Source organism: Cinclus cinclus, chromosome 11 (assembly GCF_963662255.1).
Source record: "Cinclus cinclus chromosome 11, bCinCin1.1, whole genome shotgun sequence".
Classification (NCBI taxonomy): Eukaryota; Metazoa; Chordata; class Aves; order Passeriformes; family Cinclidae; genus Cinclus; species Cinclus cinclus.
Genome location: NC_085056.1, coordinates 13,775,838 through 13,796,119, shown reverse-complemented (window position 1 = coordinate 13,796,119; position 20,282 = coordinate 13,775,838). Strand labels below are relative to the sequence as shown.

Here is a 20,282-nt window from a genome sequence, read left to right as displayed (position 1 = left end):
ACAGCACCACAGCTGCCAAGTTTGGAATTCGGTCAGCGTCAAGAAATGTAAGCTAAATACCTTGGATGAGACTCCCAGTCTTCTTAAAATGGGTGTGAGCAACAATGAAAGAAAAATAGGTCTCTAGATGACCAGACTTATGAGTAATCCTAAGGCTGCAGGACACTTTTTCCTATGAGAACACTCAGGTTGTATTTCAGAATGCAGCTATTAGTATTTATCTAAATTAGGCTTCTTGCTCAATCTCCACTCAGCCCATTATACACTGCTTTGAGGGAGTATTTGCAAAACATTCCTCTTTGTAAGTGTCAGAAATAATAATTGTGATCATTCAGCTAAATAAAAAGTTTATTTTAAAAATGCCTTTTTGAAAACCTTTCACCAGATGTCAAGACCGGCCATTGTAAAAAAATCTTAAAAGTAAATTCTAATGCTCATTTTCTAATCTTAAAATAGGTTAACTGCCCACACCATTTAGAAGGGAATTCAAGTTGTGCAATTAAAAACACACATTTTTTTATAGTTTATAATTTATTTTTTTGTTTGTCAACACAATCAGAGCTAAAACTACCTCAGGATCAGGCTCTGAATCAGTACTTGGCAAGACTCAATATTCCTTTGTCTTGAGCATTTCCTGACTTACTGCACCACTTTTCCTTCTTTGGAATTGCTCTGTCCTAAAGAAAAGAGATCTTTGTTAGTTTTCTAAGATGACAGGAAACAGCTTTTATCCTTCATTGTTTCAGAAAGCTACAATAAAAGGCACTTTTACCTTAAGCCTAGGTCCCCAGTGAACTTATTCTAACTTCATTCACCTGAGCTTTCACACCAACCTTTCAGTTTTAATAGTCCCCAGCTGAGAGGCTCATGCCCAATAAACAGCTGCTCTTTCCCAGAGTTTCTTGCACTCATGCCTTGCCTCTGACTCTCTACAACAAAACCTGTACCACCTCCAGCACACTGTGTGTGGTTTCACAGACATTTCATACCTACTCAGGCAGGTTATGACAAGTCTAGATCTGAAGATCCCTGAACTCTGCTGTTAATAAACTCCTTGCCATTCCTTCAAAATGTCCTTTAACACATCAGAATTCTTTATTTGCTGAAGAAATCAACCCCACCAATAAACACTATTTTCAAATACACTACACACTGCTGTGCTAGTAAAACCATTTATTCATTTTACTGAAAACCAGAACTTCTGGGTCACCTCCTTCTCCAGCAAGTTCACTGACCTTGAAACCTTTCTTTGGTGCTGCTGAGTACCAGGAGCTGGGGCCCCAGAGCACCTTCAGAGCACAGACTCCACCTCTCATCACTACACCTGCTCACATGGCCACAAGCACACACCTTTGATTCCACAACTTCTTCAAATAAAGCATCTCTGACCTCAGTCTGAAGATTTCTTTTTATCAGCATGATATTTTCCATTAAATATTCATAAGTTGTTTGTTCCAAGACAAAACAGAAACCACAGAAACTTGGTAAACTGCCAGACTATTAATATTTGTACTCCTGGTATCTGGAACACTCACTGTTCTTAAGAGAATTTTATGGTAGTCAATGCTGTCCAGGATTAAAAATAGTATTTAATTCTTAACTGTTATTAACAAAATGAGTAAGTTATAATTGAGGGAAATAACACACAGTAGAAGACCAAAGGCAGTAAACTAAGACAGAGCTCAGGTTTGACATACAAAGTTAAGAAACACCAAAAAAAGCAGCTTATGGGGGAAGTGAGGGCAGAAGATGAAGAGGTACCTGACCTTTCTGTGGGGAAATGCTGCATGATGACACCAAATGATTCATGTGAACCATGTTCTGGCCTTGAAATTTTAAGCACCTTTGATGAAAGCAGACTTAGGTTTTCTTCTGCAGAGAAAAGGAAATACTGAGATTTATCCACTTTCACTGCCTCCTGCCTAATCAATTCCTTGCCTCTTGCTTGAATGGCACATCCCAACCAACAGCTGGCAGTGCCAGAAACCCTTTTAAAGTAAGTGCAGGGAAAAAAACCCAAACACTTTAGTACATTGATTCACTGATATTTTTAGACCACTATGAACTCACAATATCTGTGGAAATCACACAGTATCTGATCTGCCGAATGCAGAAAAACTGATCTTTATCTCAACCAAAAAACCTGCTTAATAATTTATAATGTTAAGACAACCAGACTTAGAATTCTGTAACCTGTTTTGAAAGAGGTAACCTAAAGAGGAAATAAAATTATTCTATTACTTATTAGAGTTGTCCTACCAACACTTGCAACCAAAGTGGCAACCTCCTTAAAGCACAGGGAAATAACTGGGGAAAAGCAACACCTCTGAATGCTGCAGTTAGATTTGCCAGAATCCATAGTGGAATTAATGAGTAGCCTAATACAAAAAAACTGACAGCACTGTCAGTACTTCGAGGGACAAATTGCTTTTAGACTCACCTGGAAGCATTGGTAGGTAACACGGCTCTGCCACATTTCCATAATAATCATGATGTGAGGCACAGGAGATCTGTGGAGGGGAACAGCTGCTACTGAGAGCCCAACACCTGCTACAATTAGCCCAAGTCCTGCAGACCAAACACTCACTGACAGCTGAAGAATCTTCCAGGTCAATTTTCCTGTAAAAGTCATGTCCATCCTGCTTCCCAAGACCACTCCATGATGCCAATCTAAGCACTGGAAGTGCAGAGTGCCATGAGATGTGCTTGGAACACACACTCCCCCATGCAAACAAAAGCACTTGCACAGCTGCACCCAGAGGTTACAATTCACCTGCACATGTTCATGCACACACAGGGATCCTCCTCAAACACAGCAGCTCAAACAGCCCTAAACTAAAGCATGGCTTAACACAGCCTCCTGCTTACACTGCTTCATCACAGGTTGTCAATACCTTAAAGGTCCTCAGAAGCCAAGCACCATGTCCTGTAAGGCACTAAGAAACTAAACATCCTTGGTAGTACAGTCCAAGATACAAGGAACACAGATCTGCTAATGGCCTACATGTTTCACTCTGAAACACCCCAAAGCCTAGGAAAACTACAAAAGGAAAAAAATCAAAATGCACTATGTAAAATCAACCTAAACACCTTGTTTGGAAGCTGATATTCAAAGCCAGTATCTTATTTTCAGTCTCTTTCTCAATAAATCCTGCCCAACCACAGGGCAATGATAATCTGCAAAGTATTCCCCAATACCTTATCCCAATTTCAATTTTATTTAACCATAACAGTATCAGAACAAAAATAACTTGACAATTAGAAGACATTTGTGACATTTGACCAAAGAAAACTTCCAGGGGACTTACAGGGGAGGTGAAGAGTTTCCTTAAACCATTTTCTATTTGATTGTCAATTTAAAGTTCAGAATTCTCTGGTTCTGATAAATCACCCAACTCCACCAATCCTCACACCTCAAGAACTAATGTCCTACACAAGTGATGAAGAAATGTTTCAGTGCAGACAGCCAGTAACACCCATTAATTAGCAGCATCTTAATTTCCCATGTTAGGTAAGAGTGATGCTCTAAAGAAAAATCATCTTTCAGGTTGCTTTCACTGAAAAGTAAACACTCCTCTCTTCCTGGTCTGGTGGTGAGAATTCCTGAACACCAGTGAGCTGTTTAGAATACGGCTGCCATCTAGGAGCAGAGCAGAGGAAATGCAGAGAAATCTCAAGCCAAAATTTGAACTCTGAGTCCACTTGTTGGTCAGATATGCTATTACACAAAGCTATAAACATTGGAAGCACAGATCTCGGAAAAAAAAAATGGAAAAGAAGTGACAGAAAGCAGAACTTGTTAAAAAGGTGATTTACAAACAGTTTCCAATACAATCCTAAACCATTTAGTTCACAACTGTTTATCCGGTCAGGTAAGTCAGCATGTAGAGAGGTACAGTGGTACTTCATCTTCTTTTGTTCATTAAAAAACTGCAGTCTAATTCACTTTTTCTGAAAAACTCTTTTTCCAAGTGAGGTTGTAGGCTACAAAAAATGAAGTGAAACAAACGAAGTCAGACTGAACCACAATGACAGTCAAAGGCAGAGCCTAAAATCTTACACTGAAACTAGAGTCCCAAAAAAACCTGCACGTAAGCAACTTCCTGAAGCCTTACCATATTTATTCTTGCTTCTCAGAAACCATGCAGTTTCCAAGCGAGTCAGAGCTGCAGTACATAGAATTTTACTCTTGCATCATTCAGCTGTCACTGGCTTTATTTTAGTTTCATAGACCAAGAATAAATACAATTTACAATAATAATCTACCAATGATTTGCCAGTGTTTCATCCACAGATCATCTCTTACACAGAAGGAAGAGCTCTTGAGATCCATCATGTTGATGCCTATTTTGTACAAAGCAGATCCTTTCCAGCTCAGTTACTGACTATGTTCCAAGAAATCTGTCTTGGCACACCAGTTACCAGGGCTTTTGGAAGAGGCTGAAATGTCCTGTGTGTACAGGAAAGAATGGCTTGTTTCTGGTTAGTGGGAAGAGAAAGTCAGATTTTTTGCTTTGCCAAATCCCCTGGCAAAGACCCTCTCCCTCCCTAGGGTGTTTTCAAGGCCACCTGCTTCCATCACAGCTTTCTCAAAGAAACTAGAAGCTATGAGGGGAAGAAAAGTAGCATGAGGATATGTGGGAAAGAGATGACAGGAGAGACCTGGGGAATACGAAGAGAAGAAATACAGAAATAAAACTCAACCACTGCTTCAGGAGAGCCTCCACCAACAAAGGAGGAAAAATGGCCTTGCACATTTGAGAGGTACAAACATGTTTTTCAGAAGTACTGATTAGAAAAGGCACCAATGTAAATGCAGAAATAAACTCAGTTCTCTCACATCCAACATTAACTTCAGTCCTGTGACAGTAACCAGTTCCATGTGAAGGAGCAGGAAGAGAGAGAAACCTGGAGGAAAGCAGGTCAGAGCACCAAAGAGACTGCACTGGCAGCTCCTTCTGTCCCCTCCCAACACAGCACACCATATTCCAGCAACAGCAGCAACACCAGCCTCATCACATCCTTAAGTCAGAACTTCCCTTTTGTCACTTCAACAACTTACCATGCAAACATATTCTCTATCCTTAAAAGTGACTCATCTGTCCTTACTACTGGTATCTGTGACAGGCTACAGCTCTGGGAAGCACAAGTTCAGTGATGAAGAGAAGCAGATCTTGTATTTGCAATTTCTCATTTACTGGAATAAAGACAAATGGGTTTTAGTGGCCTAAGCACATTTCCACACCATCTCTCTCATTCAGTGTTAATAAGGATGCAAATTATTCCTTAGGAGTTAAGAAGTAAAAACCACTTTCCATGCTTCCTGCTTTTACTTACAGTTTGTATTTGATCAGTGCCTTGTGGCTTAACTTGAAGGTATCAGGGCTCCTTCTGTTAATCAGTAACTAATAATTAGCCAGTATTTGATAGTCCAGCTTTAATAAACACCTTGGCTTCTACCCAGAGATCAGTTATGCAGCTGAACCTCATTAGGCAATTCTCATTACTCAATGTGATATTGAAAAGCACCAGTGATACTGAAGAAAATGACATTTAGTTGCATTCTCCCTCCTAGAATAGAGCAAATGAAAGGTGACTAAACCCCAGTGTGACAGATTTTATGAATGTAATTATCTCTCATACCTCCTCCATTAGGATTTTACACAGCTTGAGGCTTTGGGATTTTTTTCTTGGAAAAATAAAGCCCCCTTCCTTCTAAAGGAAGAGTTTTGGCTGAAATTGTACTATACCACTTTAACGAAGACTACTTTGTTGAATGTCTTCCCCAGAACTATTGCTACCAAAACAGCTAATTTTTGCACTCAGACTTCGCTTTGGTACTTACAGTCAGCAATCCAAACACAATACCAGTAAGAATTATGCTTTTAAAAGTTAGACAAAAAAGTTATGGAGAGTAAAAGGAACTACCACATCCTCATGTTTTGGAAATACCAGTCACAGGATGCCAACTGCAGGTCTGCATTTCTGATGTCTCCTTCTCCAGCAAATAATGGGCCAAGAAAGAATATGGAACAAGAATTTACCAGCTGGACAAGGCAGATACTCAGCAAATAATTGTTACAAAACAAGTGTTTAGCTCTCAAACTTCATGAGTCTCACCCCCCAAAGTATATGATTAAAAAAAAAAAAAAACACCTCTACAGAGCAAGACATTATTTTCTAGAGATAATTCAGAACAAATATGAAGTTGTCTAAAAAAATAGTCCTCTCAAATTAAACCACTTCAATTTTCTTCCTACCAGAATTATATCACACCTATTAAAAAATGTAAAACTGAAGTCATACCTAGGATGAATACCAGATTTGTAAGAAGATTAAAACCAACACACCCTGAGTACCACAAACGTACTTAATTCTCAGTTCAATAAAGTACTGGAATATCAATTTATTAAAAAGTTATGTGAACTGTACATACATAAACTGCAATATAGCTGAAAAATCTGAAATATATACTTTTAAAGCAAAATCATTTCTTTCTGAAAATATTTAAAATATTGCATTTCTGGCAGCAAATTCAAAAGAAGTGCTCTGGAATGGGTGCAGTCTCTCTGTGTATTTGTCTGGCATTTGTCTTCAAGGCGTGAAACATGTCTGCTTTCTGATTTTTCACAGAACCATCTTGTGACCACTTTCTTTCTGACTTGTAGAGAGAGAATTCCATTTCCAAGAACAGGAGCAGAAATTTAACAGGAAATGCTATGGTCCTTGTTGGTGCAGACAACACACTCTCTGAGAGTCCATGGCACCTTGGAAATCTGCTAGCCATCCTGCATAAAACTGCATCAGATTGTGCTCACAAGTTACAGAATAAGTCTTTGATTGATAATTTTTCTGTTTATTTCTGCCAAGGCCACTGAAAATACGAAGGCCTTTTCGTCTGAAAGGTTAGCATACATGTCAACTTCTTTTTCTTGTTTCTCTGTAGAAGAAAAAGAAAGTCACTATTAGAAGCTTATTCCATTATTCAAAGTTAATGCAAGTTACACAGAAATTAATAAATTATGTGCAGTAATGGAATTGAAGTTAGACAACCAACTCTTATGCAGAGAGGGAGTGAGAAAGAGGAGCAAGTTACAGAGGCACACAAAGGTGCTGGAAGGGCCACAGAATGAGTCAGTCAAAAGCATGACCGAATTTCTTTAACAAAAGAACAATGAGTCGTTTACATGAACAAGTATTCAAGTGTTCCTTCAGGACTTTTTGGTTTTAGTGATTTGGGTTTTTTTCCTTGACATAACCACCTCCCATCCAAGAAAACAAGGTTATTTACAATATCCTCCTAAATCTTAAAGATTTGCCCCTTAAGTTTACAACTACATGAAAGAAACCCATGAGTTTAATGACAGTGTCAAAGGCCAAAGAGCAGATACTTGGATGAAATCAGGCTCCAAACTTATCAACATGAACATTTCTGGACTTTCTACACTGCAGACTTTCCATCTTATCCCAGCTGCAGAACAAACCTAACACCTCACTGAGCAAGTATAAGCCCATGAGTTCACTGTGCTGACATTGGCTTGCTTCAATGCCACAGACACACAACAGGAAGCCATCAAAGTTTTTGTACTGCAGTGCTCAAATAAAGTAAGTTACACTCAAAAATTCATAAAGTAATACAAATTAAGAAATACTACTTTCGTAAATACCATCTCCTCCAGATCATGACTAGCTCTACCTCAGTTTAGCTAGCCACAGGGAGCTGACACAAATTAAGAAAATAAAGCCAATGAAGAAACACTTGTCAGAAGACCAGGCTTGTAGACAGAAGGAAAAGAGAAATACATTCAGACCTTTCAGCAGTGAAAGTCCATTTCTAATCCAGGTTCCACAGTGGCCTGGATTCATTTACAATCACAACACAAAGCTCACCTGAGGGAGCTCCCTGTCTCACTAACACACAGTCACACAAATCCACACTCTGGCAACTGCTCCACCAAGACACCTCAACTAGCATGGCAAAGCCAAAGAAAAGGCAGCACAGGAAGCAACAGAAAACACCATCAGAAAAAATAATATCCCAGCATCTCCTATCTCCACCTACCCTATGGTTACCCTTCAATGGGTTCACATTCATAACAATGGTTTTAGATTTGGCTTCACATTTGTGTCAGAGCTATGGAGAGAGCTCCAGCAGCCTGCCCTCCATGTAAAATCAAGTGCTTGTGTTCAACAACCAAGTGGAAGAAGCTCCAAAATCCTTTACCACTGTGTTCTGATGTAATACTGATACAGAAACAGCAGAAACCAGCTTTTTGCTGACTTCCTGGCCGTGCAAGGCAATATCCTCTAGTGTATTGAGTTTGAAATGAGTTTGAACATGAGTTTCACTGCCAGTCCTACCCCGCAGTTTAAGACAAATCAGCTTCTGTATGAACACTCTGGGTTGCTCCGCTTCCTCCCTCGCCATTTAAAAATTAACAATGCTGGGAGTTGTTCTGAGCACAGACACTAAACACCCTGGTTATTCCACATTAACCTTTTATGTTTTCATATCTAAGCCCCACCCCTTGTTTCGTACTTCCTGATCCGAACGAATCCAGCCACAACTTGAACATAGCAGCACCCAGCAAAATTAAAAATACTCCCTCTGCCCTGCACCCTGGTGCTGTTAACAGACTGTGGACTTATTTCCCTTCCTCCCAGACCAGCCTTATTCTGAGACTTTGTCTTACTGAAATCTTGATATCAAAGACTAAGAGGGATTAACACAGGTGTGCAAGCTTCATACACTCTCAGGACTATTTTAATTCTCATCAGTAACAAGAGCTCACACCTGCATGACATTTTATCATGCACTACTCCTAGGATACCACAGCTTTCACACACACTCTGAAAACTTGCCACTTCAGTCTTATCTGAGAGTAGTTTCGACTAATTTCTCTATTATGAGCAAAAGAAAAATAGTACTGTTTCTACAAGAGAGCAACATTAAAAACTAGGGGTTTGCTATACAACTAAGAGGCTATTTAGGCAAAACTAGTTTTTCTGGATCACGTCTCTTGCATCCCCAGGTCTCCTGCAACCCCCTTATACTGCAGCCCTTGAAACAGTGATTATGTATAAATCATATATATGATTCCTTCACACATTTTGTATGGATTAATTTTTCAAGACAGCAAGTTACTTCAAATATGCATACTGGACAAGCAAATGTGTGAGTACTGCAGCTGTAAACTACTGGAAAAAGAAAACTTGAATCAAGAAAACGCATTCAGCTTCAATTTTATCAGGATACTGAAAGGTATGTATATAATACCTTTATGAAGATTTGGCTTGCTAAGTAATAAGTCTGCTTTAGCAAGTCTACTACTCTTACTGAGACCTGCCTGCTGGTAACCTCTTTCAGAATAACCAACACCACTTCCTCCAGTACATAAGGGTTTTTGTTTGCTTTACAAACAAACACAATCAGGGTTATTACCCAGATAACAAGGCAACCTGGGAACCAGTCTAGCTGTGCGTCACAGTCCCACAGAGTAAAACAAAGAACACACCTCCACAACAAAACCAGAGTCAAATTATTATGGAGTGTTTGTATTTTCAAAGTACATCGTAGTACATCTGACAAAGAAATTAAGTGAGAATTTTGATTAGCCAAGGCTGCAGGGAGAAGTTCCTGTTTTCCAGGGTCATCACATGGCTCTGAAACATGTGATAGGATAATTTTCTGGGTCCCAGTACTGTCATATCCCCTCCATCTACATCTGCTTCCTCTTTCCTCCCCCTCCATTCCTTCTTGCTAAATCTGCAGGGAAAATAGCTTGTTTTGAAAAGCCTTTTTGCTTATTCTATTCTTAATTGCTATAGCTCTTTGCATTAATGTGAGCCAGACAAGAAAGACACAAAAGAACCAGTCAAAGGCACAGATGTAACTGGGAACAAGCACACTGCATGGAATTGCATGGCAAGCAAGGAAGCAAAGCTACAGATGTCATCGGGGTCTTTAGGAAATAAATTTTCACAGCTGGATGGTCTTCAAATGTACAGATAATCTGTTCTTCCATGTTAAAACAACTGAGGTGTTTTCTGTCTGCCTGTTTTTCCATCTACAAATGGATTAGGAATCAAATATTTGAACAGCCATGCAAGCACTGGCTTCTTTTCAAGTCACTGGGGCAAAAGCACAACCTTTAGTGGCAAGTTAGACATACCCAAAATATCCTCATGACATACAACAGGCAAGGACATAAGATACTGACATCTTGCACTCCACAGTTGACTTTCAACACACACAGACTGCTACAACAACTAGCAACCACTCACACAAAAACCACCTTAACTGTGCTAGAATTACAGTTGCCTAATATACACAAACTACACTATCAAGCAGCAGATCTGGTAAAAGAATAATATTTCTAAAATTCCTGCTAATTACTCCACACATAATAGTTTCGATTTTGTAAGCAACTTGAAAAGGGAGAGGTCAATGTTAACTTGTTTTAGCAGTTACTTACAAAAGGATGAGTTCCCTGTTGAATTTATTTTTATAGCCATGACAGCCTTATACATAATTTTTTTTTTTTTTTTAAATCTGCCTGTTAATCATCACAGTGGTCTACACACAAAACAGTCTTGACATAACCAGAAGTAATTCTAAGTCCTCCTAACTCCTGAACAATAAGATGAGCTGCACGGGGGCAAAGACAATGACAAATGGGTGTGAGTCAAATCCCTGCACAAGAGGCTGAGGAAGAAACAGCCATCAAGGAAAAGGGATGGTAAAAACAAGACCAGAAGATGAAGGCAATCTTATTAAGTAAGATTAGACTTTAAGAAAACACCAAGAAAAGGCACACCACACACACTCTTATGCAAAGATCCCACTATATCCAGAGCTCTACTCTTCTACCTCAAAGCACTGCAGTACTGTCACACTTGGGAGTTTGCAGCAAGAGGCTAGAAAACATTCAGCCTAGTTTTGGATAGGAAATCATCTTCTCTAAATACCCCTCATGGAAATGATAAAACATGTCTTTTCCTTTGGTTGCTTAGGTTTCTTTCTTCTTTATCAGGGGACAGAAAGTATTCACTTTTATAGGGCAACCCAACCAGCTCACTGGAATTTTAAAACAAAGGCTGTTTGTGAACTGGACTATTAATGCCTAGAAAGGATCCTAAAGGTAGCAGACAAAGTCCAGCTGGGGTCAGTAACAAATAGGGAAGCTACACACATCAATAAGCCATATGCAGTAGTGAAGAGATTAGATAATACAAAGTGCATTTCTATTACAGTAAAACAATTGCCATCTGGAAAATCCACAGCAATGAAGTTCCACCTCTTCTTCCCACACTGAAAGCACTAAAAAACCACCAACAAATCCAAATTTATATTTGGTTTTTACATGTAAGAAACATTAAGAAACAGATTTACATTAAACAGCAGAGATATCAAAATTGGTTTTGAGAAGCTAAAAATTTTCAACATGGATTAACACCCTTTTTTTTTTCTTTGAAGGTGGAAAGGAAGAAATAATTGCATTTCTGAGTTATGCCAAATGATGTATTTCAAGACTTCAGGAGTTTTAGGAACAATATCTGCTGAATATTTGTATGAAGTCTTGTTATTCCCCTGTTATCTGCCTTCCAATCTTCTGAAGCCCATGGTAAGTTTTGGATTCATAATTCAGGTCTAAAATTACTATCTCCAAAAACATGGCTAGCAAATGCAGTGTCAATAGGCTCTTAGAACAAGAGGAGTCCTAAGTGCCAGTTACACTCTTGAGGGGTTCTAGAATTACTCCAGCTATGTAACAGCCTCTTTAGTGTATAATGATTAAAAACAGCAGGTCACCAAGGAACCTTAACAGGCAAGGAGGAATTCTTTCCTCCAGAAATAAGGGACCAAAATTCAGGTCATAGTAGTGAGTCAAAATGCTCTTTTTACTTTGGCCCTCCAAAAGGTTTCAAGAAACTTTTAAAGCAATGCAGTCATCCTAACCCCCTCTCTGACAACAGGTATCATTATATGGTTTGTCTTGGTCATACAGAGCAGCAGCACCTCAACAAAAATAACTAAAATAAAAAAAACCTATTTAATACTTCAGTCCAATGGCTTTCAACCTACATGTTGAAACTTGATACAATGGCTAAAAATACAGATTTACATATTTGTAGTTAGTTTCATCAGACACTGAAACTTAAAACCAGAGGTCTCTACACATGCAAATCAGTCCCTTCCCCACATTAAGGTATCAGGTACTGGATGAACTAGTCTAGTTGAATGGTTTGAATGGTATAAAGGTTTACTGATTAAAAAAGATATAAATAAAAAATCCAACAAACAGATTTCTCCAGCTCTCATACCTCTTTCTTCCTCGTGCTTTTTCGCTGAGGCACTCTTAGGTCTTCCTCTTCCTCGTCTGCTATGATCTGAATGGCTGCTAGACCTGGATCTTTTTCGGTTTTCTAAGTCTTTACTTACTGCAGAATTTATCTTCTCTCGCTTAACTCTCTCTGTCCGCCTCCTTTTGGCCTCACTCTTGTTTTCTGTGCAAATGAAGAGAAACGGCATGACCCAGGGCTGTTCTCACCTTTGTTCTTAATTTATTCCTAAATTCTTACCCCCCTCCCTAATCAACCTTTTCCTTTAAAGTGGTCAGATGCCTGTACCTTTACAGAACAATTGCATCTGCACAATATCCATGCAGAAATTAAGGAGTCAGATCCAGAAGGACGCTTCACTTCTTGATTCCAAGGATCAACCCTTTAATTACTTCAAACGCATTCTGCATGAGATGTTTGCTGGTACACAAAAAGCTGTTTCCCAAATAAGATGGGAACACAAACTGCACACATCACAGCCTTTAAGACACCCCACTGTATCTGTTCCACCAGCAAAAGCTGATCATACAGCAAACACCACAGCACCCGGGCTTCTGATGACACAAACAATGAAATCATTGCTGCTGCTCAGACAAATCAAATGCTGCCAAGAGTGCTGTCAGTAAACACCACGCAACACGGCGTACGTGTCCCACCACATCCAACCTGTGACAAGGCCTCCTCATGCTCACTGCTGAACAGGTCTGTGGCCTTCCTAAACTTCAAAGCCATTAAAAGAAAGGAGCATTTACATGAGTTTTATCTGGAAGCTAAGTATCAATTAATGAGCTTGGGTACCAAATATATATAGTACAGTCACCACAGCACACTCATGGATTAGGTGCACATTTGTAAAGCTGCAGCACCACTCCACACAAGCTGTACTGCTGAAAATACTGAAAACATTGTCTAGAAGAAGTTGTGGTTACGTTAGGACACAATACAGACACACACAGTCTCCTACTGTATCTCTCTGGGGAGCTGGTTTCCTTTGGCTGTAGTTGTCCCATTAATCTTGTACAGACACAGAGTACAAGCTGGACAGCAGACTGCAGTCACTAATCCTCATACAGAACCTGCATTTCAGTGTCACAGCCAGGGTGAGGTAACAGGGGAACCTCTTCAGACCCTGTCTAACCCCTGCTCACGCAGGGCCACCAAGAGCCAGCTGCCCAGGACCACGTCCAGAAGGCTTTAGAGTACCTCCAAGGATGGAGACTCAACCTCTTGGACAACCTTTACCAGTGCTTGGTCACACTCACAGTAGAAAGCCCTTTCCAGAGCTGCTTTCCAGCAGGATGGCCCCCACATATATTCATTTTGCCTCCCCTGGTGCATTTCCTCTGTACAAAGCTGAATTGTACAACCAGATTATAGCCTTCAGTTTCATTTGGTAACAACTTTATCAAAAAAAGAGGAAAGAAAATTGACCAACACTTCCAATCTACCACAGACATTTCTTAACCTCCTCCACCTTGAAAGTTCAGTTCATAAATGCATAATGTCACCTAATTCCTACAAATGGTAATCTAGAGCTATCCTTCAAAACACTGATACAAAACATCAAATAGCTGACTTCCATTTTGTAGGTCTGGTAGATGATTTTAAAAAATATATATTATAGATCAGATATTTGTTGGGTTTGGGTCATGTTTTTTTGTTTTTATTTTTAGTATATACCTTCCCTGTCAGGCTATTTTTCTGACTAATTTCTGCTGCTGGAGGAAGTGATATAAATGAACACAAGGAGAATGTTATTCATGCCAGAAAGTACATTCAACTGACTTCTTACTGTGTCCATCAACAAATAACACGCAAGTCAGGCACAAAAAAAAGCACTATTTAATTTCATCATGGAGAGAAGCAAGATCCACCCAGTTTTAGATTAAACATCATGACCAAATTTTTATTTTCAGAAAACCTGGCTTCAATCAGTATGTGCTTTAAAATCAGATCCTTTTGGGACCTCTACACATTCAGCTTCAAAACAGGATTAACACAAAGCATTCTGTAAGGGGTTATTTTGCATAGTGATCAGTGTGTGCAGCTAGAACATACACAGAATAAATGCCAACATCACGAGTACAAAGGAAGACTGAAAACACCAGCTTTCCTCCTCTCCTCAAAATTCAAGAAAAATTAACTTATTCGAAGCCCACCATGCACAAATTCAAGGGAAAGTGAACTAACAACAGTCAATTTACACAGAGAAGTAAATCACTATCTTTTGCCTCCAGGGAATAAGGGGAAGGACTGTTGCTTCCTTCTCCCCCCCTGTTGTAAGCATTACCTGTGATGGGTGGTGATCTCTCAGCACGTTTAGCATGCAAGAGTTTTCGACTGATAAATATGTAGCCACAGGGACATGATTTGCATGCAACAGGAACCTGGGAAAACAAAACACATTTTTTCAGATAATTTCAAATTATGACGAAACTCCTGTCCCATGAAGAAAAAAAACACATTTAGTAACTCACATTTGGTCCTCAGAGATAACTCTTCAAACTCAGTCTGTACTGCAAACTATGTCCTGTTACTGTATTTACACGTAATAAAACCAGATTCTGCTGTAAATCACTCACCAAGCCTTTTCTTTATGCAGTTGTTAAAAATCAAGCTTGAAATGTACAGCTGTTGTGATTGCTTTGCACTACTTTTCCCCAGACTGACAGGAAGGGGGTGGGGGGAAAGTAGAGCATTAAAGGAAGGCTGAATTAAAACAGAATTACAATTTCTCTTCAGAGCTCTCAAATATCAGCAGTCAAATCAGTCATACATTTCCAGTTTTGCTTCCTCTACTTGAAAAAAAAAACCATTATGAGTTAAAACCGTCAGTAGGTTGTGAATGCATTCACTTTCAGCAGCATTTGAAAGCAGCTCCTTTAGAGAGGAGCAGCTTCAGAGGCACAATAGAGCCTGAAGCAAAACAGATGCATTTGTAGCACACTCTGCTCCAGCTCTGCAGACAAGGCCGGGTGGGTACAGAAGGACCTCGTTAATTCAAAATGCAAATAACCCAGCCCAGCCAGGCAAGAACCGACTGAAGGCCCAGGAGTTTGAGAGAACACAGTGCCTCTGATCAGCTAAGCAGACAGCAGCAGAATGCTCCCCCAGAAAATAACAATGTCAAACAAGAAATGCCATATTTAATATGAAAAATAAAAATCCACGCAGAGCAATTTAAAAAAAGCAACACGGCCAAATTACAATACTCATTACCATAGTGCCAAGATCTGTTGAGATCTTTTAGAGCAGTAAGGAATGCACCATGTTGCTTAGATTAGGTTTAAGACTGAAAACACAAATCAAAGCAAGTTTAGGCAGAGATCTGGAAGAGATTAAAAAACACACATTAAAGTGGAGTCATGCTGAAGCCTGACAGTGGTGGGAGAAAGGCAGTAGGTAATTTCTCAAATGTAATTCTTTAAAACAGGTCACTACAAGTTTGCCAATGTCCACTGAAAACAGACAGGAGCACTGAAGCCCAACTGCCTCCTCAATTTAACCAGACGTGGAGAAGAACCCAGTTCCAAAGTTCTACTGACTCAAAAAACCCTGCCAAATTAGAAGGTGAATTTGCAAATGGGAACTTAACTGCTACTGAGAATAAACAAATTATTTTGCTTTCTGCTGCACATCTGAACTCCTGCACTTCACCGACAAAAAGCTTACAGATAGACTTTGATACAGGTTTTGCATAAGTAGAGATTTTAATTCCCTTTATGAAGACAGTCACATAATAAAAATTAGTCCAAGAGAGGTTTATTGAACTTTAAAGGTCAGAATTTAGCAGCCTCATGTGCACGTTTGTCTCCTTGCTCATGTGTCAGTGTAACAGTCCTAAAGCTCCTCTATCTATCTATCTGCTATATTAGCTGGCTATGCTATCTATTAGCAGGTAATTTGTGTGTTCCTAAGGCCATACCGAATTCCAGCTAAATCCATTTCTGAACACTTGGGTTTCTCCAATAATTACCTTTCCAGGCTTGGCAAAAAAAAAAAAAAAAAAACAAAAAAAAAAAAAAAAAAAAAAAAAAAACAAAAAAAACCCCACTTTGGCAAAGCCACCCAAGGGGATTGGAACAGAGTCAGTATTTTTCAAGGAACTCAAGTGCGTTTAGCAGAACAATACTGTTCTCGTGTTACAGGTTTAGCACGAAGGGGTGTGCACCATTTGAGGGTGGGGGGCCTGGGGGAAGGGGTTTATCACTGAAACCTATCACTTAGCCTTTGAAGACCCACACTGATAAACATCCTGCAACATAATTAAGGCAACAGAGTCCTAAACACTATTTTGCACTGCTCAACATTTTCGCAACAGAAATTTTCTCATAGAAGATATTTTACCTGATGCTAAATTAAGAAGTGATAATTATTCTTCAGAGTACTTCAAACTCCCCTGGTTTAATGGAGCTGTGCTTGGATTGTGAAAATACTGAAATATGATATATTATCTAAATTACAACAGAAAAATGTTTTGAAGTCTAAGAAGTGTTACTCAATATTTCGCTCCAATAATTGTGGCTAAATATTTCCATGCATGCCACTTCTACTGAAAAAAATCTGAAACAAATGCTAAGCCCTTGCTTATGAAAGAATTTAAGAAAGACCAGTACAGGACACAGTTAAGAATTATATGAGAGTTTCCTCAAAATCTGCAAAGGGTTGACTTGTATTGTAGGCCTTAGCTCCTCGCTCCCTCAAATATTTGGCAGTGGAAAACAAGATCCTATGAGGAATGTGTGCCAGGACAGGACATATAAGCACATAAAATCCATGTAACCCACAGAAGAGTTGCTAAAAGAAAATCTATAATGACAAAAACTTGAACCCATGATATGCCTGTAAGTGCAGAACAAAGTGACAGTTTTCACCTCAGCTTAAAAAGACTACAATATTTGCTTACTTATTGTTGGTAGTTTGACATTCATTACATTTATTTTAAAAACTCAAAACAAACAAATACAGCAGCACTCTCATAGATGACTTCTCCCTCGTTTTCGTTTCTCCTTTCACCATCTGAATAACCAGAACTTGGCACACGATTTCTTTCTCAGAAATAGTATTTCAGTGACGTGCTTAACGTGCATTTGCAGCGGTTGATGTGTTGGTTAAAACACGAAAGGACGCCCACACACAGCTCAGCACTCCCAAATGCGCCAGGATGAGTAGGAATACTGTAAAAGCTATGCAAGTCAGAATAAAAAATGTGGGGTTTTTTTAAGCTGTGCAAGTAGAGAACAATTATATGATGCTATTTATTTTTTTTCCTAAGTATGGCTAAACCAGTGTCTAGGGGTGACTTCCCCGGTCACACCGAGCGCCCATGTCCCCGGGAGTGCCTGCGGCAGGCGCTGCCCCTCGGCCGAGCCCCAGCGCAGGGCCGGGCCATTGTTCGGAGCCCCGCTGGAACCAAATCGCCTGCTTCCAACACTCGCATCATCCCCCGTAAAGGGAGAGAAAGAAGCTCCTGACACGGCAGCGGTGCGGAGCAGCCGTGTGCGAGTGTGAGCAGCTCCATTTTGTGCACACCAGGAGCCCGCAGAGGGACACGAACAGAGGGACACGAACAGAGGGACACGAACACTCGGGAACCGGGCAGGAATTGCACCAAACGTCTGGATTCCGCTGCTTCCGAACCAGCCCGCGAAACAACACCACCTCTGAGCCCTCTCCCACCCAGCCCTGGGCACATCAGCCATCCGAAGGGCAAACCGCATTATATAAATCACCCGGTTCATTATGTTTCTGACAGATCACACACTAACTAAACAACAGCAGCACATAAACCAGACGTTCTGCAGCCGCGCAGAAAGCCCTCAGCACAATACTACTCCTCCACCGCCCTGCCAGAGGGACGCGGTGTTCAGCCCACATTCCGTGCAGAAGCTGCAAAGGCAACAACCATTTAATTCACACAAACACCGACTCGCAGCCGCACGGAGCCCGCTCCGCCCTCCGCAGCCCGGCGCTCCGCCGGCAGCCGCTCACCTGCTGGTCGCACTCGGGGCAGGACTTGGTGGCCATCTTCACTTTCTTGGCCCTACTGGAGGACATGCTCGCTGCTGCCGTGGCTGGGCTGACACGGCCACGGCCGGAGCGCCCGCCCCGGGAGGAGCCGGCGGGAGGAGCGGGAGAAAGGAGGTGGAGTGAGGAGCCAGAGAGAGGAGCGGGAGGAGGCGGCCAGAGGAGCAGGGGGAGGCGGTCAGAGGAGCGGGAGGAGGAGGTCAGAGGAGGAAAGAGGCGGCCAGAGGAGCGGGAGGAGGCGGTCAGAGGAGGAAAGAGGCGGTCAGAGGAGCGGGAGGAGGCGGTCAGAGGAGGAAAGAGGCGGTCAGAGGAGCGGGAGGAGGCGGTCAGAGGAGGAAAGAGGCGGTCAGAGGAGCGGGAGGAGGCGGTCAGAGGAGCGGGAGGAGGAGGTCAGAGGAGGAAAGAGGCGGCCAGAGGAGCGGGAGGAGGCGGTCAGAGGAGGAAAGAGGCGGCCAGAGGAGCGGGAGGAGGCGGTCAGAGGAGGAAAGAGGCGGTCAGAGGAGCGGGAGGAGGCGGTCAGAGGAGCGGGAGGAGCAGGAGGAGCCCCGCGCGTCCCCGACAGAACAAGACACGCCCACCCCCGCGCGCGAGCGGCCGGCCCCGCCCACGCCACCGGATTGGCTGCGCGAGGGCGGCACTCGGAGCCCCCTGGCGGCCGCGCTGGGAACGGCCCGGGGAGTTGGAGGAACGGGAATGGGGAGGGGAACGGGAATGGGGAGGGGAACGGGAATGGGGGAGCCCAACTGAAATGTCCGTGCTGTCAGGAAGCAGCAAACACCACTGCTCCAGTCTCCCTCTCAGGACAGAGAACACAGGCCAGAAGACAGGCCTGCAGCACCGGGGGTGTTCATGGCCTGCTGCACCGCTGCCTTTGGGAGCCTGGCGCCTGTCCGACCGTGCCTCTCCGTGGGTTACTGTCACTAATGGGATGTTCTCGAGTACAATGTCCTCGGACAACTGTGTGCTGCTGCCAGACCGCTATCAGGAGCAGGGCCAGAGCAACAGGAACAGCTCTCTCAGCAGGGCCTGAATTTTCTGACACATAAATTGCATTTATGTGCTAGCGAGTATCCTCCAGATTGTCATGCCAGCCCTCTCCATCCTTACTATCAATGTAGTATGATGAATAAAGAGTCAAGCATCATTTGCAATGTCCTCTCCTGTGGCAGTACAACCTACCGAATTTTTTCTTCCTCTTCCACGAGTCTCTGCCTTGAGCCTGGCTCCCACACAGGGCACGAGAACGTCCTGCTCCGTCCTTGCGAGCACTGGGCTCCACGTGTGTGTTGTGGTTTCTGGTTGTGTACACAGTTACTAGACTGGCTCATTTGCCCTTTTCCTTTCCTCCTCAGCATTTAAGTTATGACTCAGAGAGTGGATTTGTTTCCCTGTTCTCACTGAATATTTTTTCCAGCCTACTCCATTGGCACAGGTGTTTCTCCAGAGATACACAAAGACAAGACAGGTTTATTTTCCATATAAACCGTGACTTCTGCCAAAATGCAAACGTGTTCTATGTAGGCACAATATCCAGATTTCATTCCTGAATCCAGAAAAAATCCATGCACCCGGCTCCTTGAGCTTGCATTTGGATTTTTAATCTTTTTCCTTAATTTTTAAGGTCCTGACATAGCAAAACATAGAAAGGTATGTGAGGAGGATTTATAACAGCAGGGGGCTCCGCTGAGTATAGTAACACTGCCTAGTAAATTAATGAATATTAGAAGACAACACCCTGCTTTTCTTTATAGAGCAAATTAAGTAGTCAGGGACAGCTGTTCAACTACTCCATAAAAACAAAAATGTTTTACTTACTGAATCCAAACAAGATTGTTCCTAGCTAGAAAACTGGTTTACCAGACATGTATTTTTCATGTTATTCTAATTTTTAACACATTAGTTTTGAGTTCTGA

The 20,282-nt window shown here is 41.6% G+C and overlaps 2 protein-coding genes across 4 annotated transcripts; one reads left to right on the top strand and one right to left on the bottom strand.

The window, feature by feature from the left end:
• Positions 1-6,399: 6,399 nt before the first annotated feature.
• On the bottom strand, positions 6,400-18,472 carry C11H16orf87 (chromosome 11 C16orf87 homolog). 3 transcript variants are annotated; one of them, XM_062499832.1, is made up of 4 exons: positions 18,334-18,472; positions 14,633-14,729; positions 12,325-12,507; positions 6,400-6,940 (listed from the first exon to the last, which is right to left on the bottom strand). In XM_062499832.1, exons 1-4 carry the CDS (start codon positions 18,397-18,399, stop codon positions 6,822-6,824), a joined length of 465 nt encoding a protein of 154 aa, XP_062355816.1. In that variant the 5' UTR covers positions 18,400-18,472; the 3' UTR covers positions 6,400-6,821. The 3 variants fall into 3 exon arrangements, with proteins under 3 accessions (XP_062355816.1, XP_062355817.1, XP_062355815.1); XM_062499833.1 differs by lacking the exon at positions 12,325-12,507; XM_062499831.1 differs by lacking the exon at positions 6,400-6,940 and having other exon boundaries at positions 11,619-12,507.
• On the top strand, positions 18,398-19,495 carry LOC134048138 (uncharacterized). Its single transcript, XM_062499737.1, has 2 exons — positions 18,398-18,758; positions 19,171-19,495. The coding sequence occupies exons 1-2, from the start codon at positions 18,398-18,400 to the stop codon at positions 19,413-19,415; spliced, it is 606 nt and encodes a 201-aa protein (XP_062355721.1). The 3' UTR covers positions 19,416-19,495.
• Positions 19,496-20,282: the final 787 nt, after the last annotated feature.

Bases quoted from the DNA above. Each gene is read 5' to 3' on its own strand.
- LOC134048138 (XM_062499737.1), top strand. From the start codon at position 18,398: ATGCTCGCTGCTGCCGTGGCTGGGCTGACACGGCCACGGCCGGAGCGC. The intron at 18,759-19,170 runs GTCAGAGGAGGA...TCTCCCTCTCAG, and splicing joins CAGAGGAGCGGGAGGAGGAG to GACAGAGAACACAGGCCAGA.
- C11H16orf87 (XM_062499831.1), bottom strand. From the start codon at position 18,399: ATGTCCTCCAGTAGGGCCAAGAAAGTGAAGATGGCCACCAAGTCCTGC. The intron at 14,730-18,333 runs GTGAGCGGCTGC...TTGTTTTCCCAG, and splicing joins GCCCCGAGTGCGACCAGCAG to GTTCCTGTTGCATGCAAATC. The intron at 12,508-14,632 runs GTAATGCTTACA...TCATTTGCACAG, and splicing joins GAGATCACCACCCATCACAG to AAAACAAGAGTGAGGCCAAA.